Genomic DNA, 9,630 nt, shown 5'->3' with positions numbered 1-9,630 from the left:
GTCACATGCAAATCAGTAATTTCTGCAGAGCAGCTTCATAAAGCTAATGCTGATAAATGGCTGTCAGTTTTCTTTTGTAATCGGCTTTTGCTTGCATGGGAGAACAGAACAGAGAGTTGAAATGCTGAACAAAGCAGACTTGGCTTGAGTTCACAGCAGACAGGGTTTCACAGGGTTGACGAGATAAATCAGATCATGTTTCCTTTCAAGTGTTGAATATCTTATATGTCAAAAGTTGGCACTGTGATAACATTTAACTTATGAAATACATTTTCTATATTGTTGACTTATAACTGTCTCTACTATAACATATAAGTGTTTCTTGCAGATTTTCTTATGTTGTTCATGGATCATGTGACCTGCATTATAACACTGCATTGAGTAGCAGATTATTTGCCCTAACAATCAATAGTTGCAGCAGCCGTTACACGTCAAAGTGAATTTTAAAGTGTTGTAGCTGAATGTACCAAAGCCTAAAAATACAGATGTTTACGAAACATGCTACGTTCACATACTTGTTTCTCTGAATTAAAATGCCACAACCAGTTATTCTACTTTGAAATGTGAGTTAAATATTACTTCTAACTGCTTTCGGTTTCACTGCAAATTGCTGTAATTCTGACTACACGTCAACTAAGTCTCCTTAATTTGCAACTACGTATCTACACACTTTCAGAATACACTGTTAGGGTAGGTTTAGGTTTAGCAGAATAATTTGACATATACTTGCAAACTTTCTTATAGCCAGTATGCTGTATGTTGTGAACATGTGAAAATAAAGTGTTAAATTTTACTCTACTAATACTCTAGCGTGTTGTAGTCTGCTAGTTGGCAAAGTTACTTAATGGCTGATTTGAGGATATATATATATATATATATATATATATATATATATATATATATATATATATATATATATATATATATACATACACACACACACAAAAAAGACTTGTGGTCTTTTTTCAGCCAAGTAAAATAGTTTTGAAAAAAGAATGCTGTTGGTCAGGAGCTTTGTCATTTTTACCACTTACAGATAGCACACAGATAGCTCCAGGCCTTAACCCCTGATCATGCACACAATAAAAAGTTAATAAAAGTCTCCAGGATAACTATGCTTTTTGATGGACATCATTCTCCTCTGACTTCAGTGTGACCCTTTTAGCAGGGCCCAAGACAATGTTCCCTGGTTCTAGATTTGTTAAGCCATCAATTATGTTCACTAAGAGAACAAAAATCTGATGAATCTTGCATAACAACTCTTAAATGTTCTCTTTCACAGAGATTGCTGGGAGTGTACGAGTATGCAATGACGCATATTAACTTAATAAAGCCAATATGCAATAACTTATACAATGCATTACAGCATAAAATGGCAACTAAGCTCAGACTAAGACGTTAGAAGAGTCTTTGTTGTGCGCCAGCAGTTTTTTTTTTTTCACTCAGCTTTCAGTCTACTAAATTCTAAATTTAAACTCTGTACACTCTGTCCTACTCTGTCCAGCTAATATTTAAAATAAAGTTGAATCTAATCTAAACAATGTATTTTATATTCCTCCCATGAAATAAATAAGAAAATGTTCTTACACTTATATACAAAAGCATAACAGAAAGTTGGTTAATATTAAAATAGTTATTATACTGCAGTTCAAATATGGTAGATTTGCTTTTTTTGATTGGATTTCAGAGACCGATAAAGTGTGTCACTATAACACTGTCCAATACGCCAGTTTTTAAGTGATATGCGAGTATTATAGTAGCCTATTATACATAATTTACTCCTGATAATGTAGCCCACAAGGCCCTGTACTGTTTCTTTTGAAATCTTCTCTGTTTTGTTCACACAGGAGAACAAGGAAATAATAGAGGGAATCAAACTTGTCTAGCAGGTGACCCACACGCAGTCACATTACTGTGGTGACCTGCACAAAGGCATGTTAATTCCGGGAAGATTTTGTAGGTGGATCATTTGACAAGGAAACAAAATCTCAGACCCTGTGAAACAAGTTTGGCATCTCTTGATGGCTGTTTCCAAAGGCAAGGTAAGAGTGACAATCGAGCCTGTTTATACTTTTAAACATAAAACCTTCTTAAACCGCCTATCTGAAGGAAATGCTTAATTTATTTTTGAAATGTGCTGCTCAGTGCTGCATTTTAGAAATGTATCTATGCTTGGAAGCTACAAGAATTTGACCTAAATTCAAGTGAGTGATTGCAGTTGACTGGAGTGTGAAACTAATACTTTTTTTTGTGGTTACAGTTTGTGTCATTGTGTCATTTATTATGAAACAATATCAAAAAAATTGACTTCTGTCTGATTTGCTGTTACTGGTAAAACATATAGCGCTTTAGATTTTTAAGGTATATGTAGATTTTGCAGAATGTTTGATAATTTGTGACAAACACCATGAAAGTAGGATTATTTTGAGCAGAGGTAATTTCAGAATATTTAAAAATTTTTAGTCAAAGTTTACTCTTATTGTTCAGTTTGTTCTCTGTTATGTATATGAGAAAATTTCCTGTTTTACAGACGTAAAGTCTGTAAGGTCTTGCTCTGAGGAAATATGTTGAAGTGTTTTTGACCGACATACATCAGTGAGAAACATGGCCAGTCAAGGTATAATGCTATACTCATTCCTCTCAACTTCTGAAATGGTTTTGGTTTTAATATAACGACAAATTTTGTGGCTTGATTTTTTGTGTTGAATAAGACATGTCAAATTTGACTTTCGCTTTCTTTTCTGAAACCTAGGCTATAGCTTCTAGATTAAGTGCTAATAGATTTTTATCTGTTTATATCAGATCGAATCTGTATGTGCGTTTTTTTAATCTCAAAATCTTTCAAATACAGGACAAATATTAAAGTACTGCGTAGGAATCATCATAGCTGTTTTGTCGACCCATGAATGTGTTGTGGAAACACTCGATTTTCCAGAAACAAATATAGATTTAGAGGTAGGTGAAGGATTATTTATACTTCAGGAACATAAAAACAAACCATGAAATACAAGATTCCTGTTTTTTTAGCTGAACTTTCCACTAATACCATATTTTCAGTAATACAATATTCTGTTATGAAACCATGAATAGATTAACCCACAGGATAAGTGTTTATGTGTAAATAAATGTTTTGTGTGCGTGTGTGTGCTATTTTATTTCAGTTTAGTTACATAGATGGGAAACTGCATAACAGAATACCAAGAAGTGCAGGTCTGATTCACGGCTATACGCTGTCCTAACAATTCTTTATTGTTATAGATATAAAAATAAAGATACATTAATATAATATCCTTTGCAATTTTTTTCTTTCTGATTTTGTGTCAAAAGATCATGTTTTTTTTTCAGTTTATTTGAAAGGCGCAAGCCTGCTTAAAATGTCATGCCTTTCCCCGAAGGTTCTGAGATGTTGGAGTTCATTGTGGTTGTTGAAGTAAATGTATCCCAAGCCGTGGTGATTGAACAGATCAGAGCTTCATTGGCCTCCATCGTGTTTCCTCTTCAGCTGGACAACAGCACAGAAGTAACTGCTGCAAACATTACAACAGGTGATCCTGTTAAACTGCCGTTCGAAAGTCATTTATGCCATTCTTCTTCATTTTCCAAAACGTTGTGTCAACGCTGTGTTACATTTACACCAGTTTGCAGACCAAATACGACTGAATACCAGTGCGTTTGTGAAGACGCCTATGCATGGTCGTACAACAACTGCCTGACATATGAGGCCTGTGGCGACATCGGTTTTGGCTCATGTGGATGTATCAATGGTATTCCCAGTGATGGAGAGATGTGTGTGCTGGAGAGCGGTAAGAATGACGACCAAACAACACAACACCAAGTGCACAAAACAAAAACTGTAATAATAGTTTCCACTAAACTAAAGCATGACTTAAAACTACTTTTAAAAACAGTGCAGTAAAAAAAATAAAAAAATAAATAGTGATTTGTTAACTGTAATTTACCTCATACATATATACATTAAAAAGTTATAAAATCGTTAGTTGCAGCCTTTTAATCTGATTGGTCAACAACTGACTGCTTTGCCCAACTGTTCTGTGTATCACCACACTCTTAGCCACCATTCATAGCAACATTAACAAACAATACATAGTCAAAATTATTTCAATTATTACCTATGCTTTTGTTATGTTGTGTCATTCACCTTTCATTTTGAGGCTATGCCCTTCTAGCAGTCAAAAAACTCTTTTAATGTAGGAAATAAGTTACGTGTGCCATGTCTGTGTGGAAGCCCACAGCTTCCGAAGTGCTAGAGAATATCAGTGTTTTTTATTAGTTTTGTTTCAGATATGCTATTGTGTCCAGTATGTCAGTTTACTGTAATGAGACTTGCAATTCGCGACGTGAACTGGTTTGTTTAAAAATAAGGTTGCATTCACAGAATATGACAGAATACTGTTGTCAGTCCTGTATTTGAGTCCTTAATATGGCTACGCTCACACACAATGGTTATTTACGGGTGTCACAGCCATTTATATATATGTGGGCCGCTATATGTAAGCTGTCCACCATAATGTAAGGGTCAACTTGATGTTGTTTACCATAGTAATCACTGAATATTAAAAAGATGCTATCTGCAATCCTGCACAGAACAACTCAACAGCTCTGGGCCAACGTCAACGTGAATGACGTCAAGTTGACCATTCCAAGATGCCTGGAATGCTCAAAATTCATACATATCTATGCTGCAAACCATTGAGTGCAAGTTAACTGTGTGCATATACAACAAGAAGTTATATGCATATGTTTGAATACTCATTGATTATTATTGTAAATGACGTTAAGTTGACCGTTCCAAAATGGCTTCAATGTATCTAAAGCAGTCAAATAGGGCATCTATACATATGCTCCAGATAAGATGGCTCGTGATGCAACACAAATCAACATATTCTATTTAAAGCCACAGTCCATAACTTTTTCTGATTAAAAATGATCTAAAATCAATATTTGAGCAAGTACATAACCAGCCAGTCTTCAAACCAATTGCCTCACAACGGTTAGCTTATAATAATGTTTTCTAATAAAAGTGGTACGGGTAGGTTTTTGTGGGAAATTCGAGCATTGCACTACATCAATACATCACGTCTGTAAACTGCAGATAACTGACAAGCTAAATCGATTTGACTTTTGTTTCTTAATTAACATCAGCGTCTTGAACAATAGCAACTAAATTAGGCTGCTATCCCTTTAAACCGGAATCACGAACGTAATGGAAGCAATGTACCGATATGTGTTCTCCATGCTGTTTATTTACACTTAAGAAGTAATAGGCTCTTAAAGTGAATGGTTTTGTGTGTAATTCTCCGTTCATCCGTCTTTACTCTCGCGCTGTGTGAGACCTACTCTCCGTCTGCGCTCAGAAACCGGACTGAGTTAATTGAGCAGCACGTTCGTTCGGAACGAACCTTATCCCAAATCGTCCCTCCCTAACATTTTCGTCTGGTTTTTATTCGGTGACTAAAGCGTTTCGTTGTAGTTTTTTGTAATTTAAAATTAGTTTCGTCTCGTTTTCGTCTGTGGAAAAAAAACTTGTTGACGGAAATTATTCGTCAACGGAAATGAACACTGTTTTCCAGTTTTAAATGTCATTTTGATCACAGACAGCCCGGGATTATAAAATTTGTATTTTAAAGACAAGTTTGAGGGAACACAGTTGGCCTTTTGGGTTCAAAGAATTTCTTAATATAAAATCTCGAATGGTATGACAATTACATTAGACTGTACGCAAAGTGAAATTTTACACACTAATACGCAATATACTCATAGCAAATACTCAAGCAATACTGATGTTGTTGCGATGTTATTATTATGTTTTAACGTCTTTAGGGATTGACAAACTAATGAGCAGTGTTTACTTAATGCGCAGGCCTAACTTTTTACATATTACTATTGTTAATATTAATTATAAAAACATATTTATTGTGATGAAAAATGCAGTATTGTAAATGGACACACTAATGTCAAATGCAAAGAAAATACCAACAGATTATGTGCTTGTTAATGCTTTTTCCCAGAACTGCCCTTCACTGACTTCTTGTTTGAAATTGAGTTGGACTCAACGAGCATCTCTGTGATTGATGAGATGAGGCGATATCTGCAGAACATCACCTTTCCACTTCAATTAGATCAGGTGGTTGAAGTTTTAGATGTGGACATTACAACAGGTAAAGAATATCACACGACCTTCTGAACACAAATACAGTATTGCTAAGCTTACACTCACGATGTATCCTTTCTTAGTGTGCAATTTCAATGACAGTGGATACAAGTGTGTATGTGAGGACCAGTATTTCTGGCCGTGTGATAAATGCACACAATACGGAAGCTGTGACGGCGTCACAAACAACACATGCAGCTGCATCAATGATATTCCAAATGACAGACTGTTCTGTCAAACAATCAGCGAGATAACAAGTAATGCATTTTTTCCCCTGTTTATAATCATACAGAAGATCTGTCACTCAGTTACTGTAACATGAACTGTATTCTAATACATTCTCATCCTATTCCTGGAAGATAACACCGCCTGTGGGCAACCACCATCAGGTACATAACAATATCTGACTTCAATCTCAGTGTCAGGATCGCTGCATTATTTTCTGCATATTAAAAAAGCAGTAAATATACTCTTTTTATCTTTCCACAGTGACTCCAGTTCCCACTGAATATCTAACTGAAATTCAGATCAATAGCATGGACAGTAGCATCGTTAATCAGCTGAGGAACATCCTGATGTATTTCAGTTTGCCCTACACAATCAGTGACAGCACTAACATCACAGAAATCAACATAACTACTGGTACGATCTCTGGCTCTGCTTGGGAATGTTGTACTTTATATGCAATAAATGCTGCCATGAATGATTGGTGATTTTGTTCATTTGTTTTTCAGTGTGTTCCCTGAATGAAACCCAGTATCAGTGTAAATGTGAGGGTCTGTTTGTTTGGCCGAATGACACGTGTTACTTATACGAGGCCTGTGATGTCATCACTAATGGTTCATGTACATGTATCAATGCCCTTCCAACCGACGGACAGTTCTGCCAGTTAAAAGAAGGTAAGCGATTACTTTCATAAATGTGCCTGATGATCATTCAGTTAGTGTGTCAAAAACCATATAGTTAAGATTGTTTCACCATATGAATAATTGGACACTTGAATATAAAAATAATATAATTTGATCTTTATTTAGTAGCTTCAATAAAAATACAGCAATATATCAACATTCCAGAAAATGACAAAAAGGCATTGGCATCAAGAAAATCCAGTATTTGACTATGACTGTGCATAGTTTCACTTTTGTTCTGATTCTGTTTGTTCCTGCAGTGCTGCCTTCTCACTACACGATTGACTTTGATGTGAGATTCTTTGACTTGTATCTGGCAGACTACTTACGTAATATCTTCACAAACCTTAGCCTTCCTCTCACTTTGAGCAACAGCATAAATATCACAGATATCGACATGACTACTGGTGAGCTCAGAAAGTGTCTGTATTTTGATATAAGTAAAACAATTAATACAATAATCTCCATTTGGGGTCTTGGTGTGCAACACAAGTGTAGTTTGCTTTTGAATATTAACATGCACATAAACACAAAGTTACTCCCATAATATTTTTACACAATGTAATGTTTCAGAAATACTTTCTCAGTTTTACACATAATATGAGTAATTTAGGTGCCTTCTCTTGAAATGTTGAATATATTGTAGTATAAAACTCTGCTTTTGTTTTATTACAGTGTGTGGGTTAAATGGAACAGAATATGAGTGCCAGTGTGAGCAGGATCATGTCTGGCCCAGTGACACCTGCAGAGCCTATCAGGTGTGTGATGGCATTGTGGGAGGCACTTGTGGATGTATTCAAGCTCTCCCTTCAGAGGGTCCACTTTGCCTGAAAGGTGAGAAATCACATGAATTTTTTTGCTGACACATTTTCTGATTTGAATTGTAGTAACATGACCAGTATGAATTTATTTTGATGACACATGACACCTTTAATTGTAACTTTTATGCAATACCGTCTCATTGTTTTTTTTCCAGATATCAATGAATGTAAAGATGCAGTATCAGTGTGTGGTCCATACTCAGATTGTATTAACTTCATTGGGAGTCACATGTGTTCATGCTGGAGTGGATTTAATACCTCCAATAAAGACAGTCCTGTGAGCCGTAACAACTCATGTCAGGGTAAGTGTTATTCACTCAATTTGTTTTCTGTTTTTATTTTCTCCGAATAACCGTACAGACATGCTTTGTCTTTACAATATTTTTTCTAATGTTACTTTTGTTTCTTCCATAGATATAAATGAATGTCTGTTCAGTTCACCTGTATGTGGTCCAAATTCCATCTGCACAAATCAGCTGGGAAGTTATAATTGTTCATGTCTGGATGGGTTCACTGCAACAAACTCACTTCTCCTCATCAGCAACAATAACACATGTAGAGGTAAATGCTTTATTAAACTATTTTACTTAGCATTCTTTATTATTAAATAAACAATTATACAATAATTAGAGTTTTGATCTCTTGCAAAAAGAATTTTCTTCATGTATCTGATTTTCAAATTTTGTAACCAAAACATAAAAGATATTCAAATTAAAATTGACTTGTGTTCTTACTAGAAAGACTAAGTATGTTTTTTTTTTTTTTTTTCATCTCTCTCTGTAATAAAGATGTGAATGAATGTCTTCAGACGACGGAGGTCTGTGGTCCAAACTCTCGTTGCACAAACTTAATTGGGAGTTACAGCTGTTCCTGCTTGACTGGATATACAGTAACAAATAGCAGTGAACTAGTCAGGGCCAGGAACCCATGCAATGGTGAGCATGTAGAAGATATATTTCATCATAATATAAGGAGTTCATTTACAAAAAAACAATAACTGAATTTTTCCATTGTACATTCCAATTAATCTCAATCAAACTGTAGTTGGTATATTTGGATAAGGTAAAAAATACTAACAAGTACAGCTAGCTTACACAAAACATGAAAACATAATAACATAATAAAATATATACTTTAGTTTTTTTTCAAAATTAGAGTTCTCTGTTTTGCTAATAAACTTCATATATCTTATTTATATTGTGTAAATGTAACAAAAATGAATTCCATATATTTTTTATTTTGGTATACGGTTACTTTACTTCTGCTTTTAGCTATGATTAAAGCTGTTTAAATACATGCAGGACTTTAAAGCAACACAAAGTACAGTTGCAATAAACAGTCATCTATTACAAACTTTGTTGATTATATTTGTAGTTAAAAGTCATAGTCATAATTTCTCGTTGTTTTTCCTCTTTTTCTACAGTGACTCTGCCTTTGACTGAGTATCTGATTGAAATTCAGATCAATAGCATGGACAGCAGAATGACTGATCAGCTGAGGAACATCCTGATGTATTTCAGTTTGCCCTACACAATCAGTGACAGCACTAACATCACAGAAATCAACATAACTACTGGTACGATCTCTGACTCGGCTTTGTTATGTTGTATAGCTAAGATTCAACTTTATACATCATTACCTGCCAGAAATGACAAGATTTAGATTTTTTGTCTCTTCCTCTGTTGTTCAGTGTGTTCCTGAATGAAACCCAGTATCAGTGTAAATGTGA

At 35.0% G+C, this 9,630-nt stretch overlaps 1 protein-coding gene across 1 annotated transcript; it reads left to right on the top strand.

Annotated features, from left to right (window-relative positions):
* The first annotated feature begins 1,983 nt into the window (after positions 1 to 1,983).
* LOC122325499 (fibrillin-2-like) lies at positions 1,984 to 9,602 on the top strand. The gene is made up of 18 exons (XM_043220537.1): positions 1,984 to 2,042; positions 2,531 to 2,617; positions 2,852 to 2,955; positions 3,162 to 3,210; positions 3,396 to 3,545; positions 3,639 to 3,803; positions 6,030 to 6,179; positions 6,256 to 6,429; positions 6,532 to 6,561; positions 6,662 to 6,814; positions 6,907 to 7,071; positions 7,341 to 7,487; positions 7,756 to 7,914; positions 8,057 to 8,203; positions 8,316 to 8,462; positions 8,690 to 8,836; positions 9,325 to 9,477; positions 9,592 to 9,602. Exons 2-18 carry the CDS (start codon positions 2,605 to 2,607, stop codon positions 9,600 to 9,602), a joined length of 2,064 nt encoding a protein of 687 aa, XP_043076472.1. The 5' UTR covers positions 1,984 to 2,042; positions 2,531 to 2,604.
* Positions 9,603 to 9,630: the final 28 nt, after the last annotated feature.

Source organism: Puntigrus tetrazona, chromosome 20 (assembly GCF_018831695.1).
Source record: "Puntigrus tetrazona isolate hp1 chromosome 20, ASM1883169v1, whole genome shotgun sequence".
In the NCBI taxonomy this organism is placed as follows: Eukaryota; Metazoa; Chordata; class Actinopteri; order Cypriniformes; family Cyprinidae; genus Puntigrus; species Puntigrus tetrazona.
This window is presented reverse-complemented; position numbering and strand designations above follow the sequence as displayed.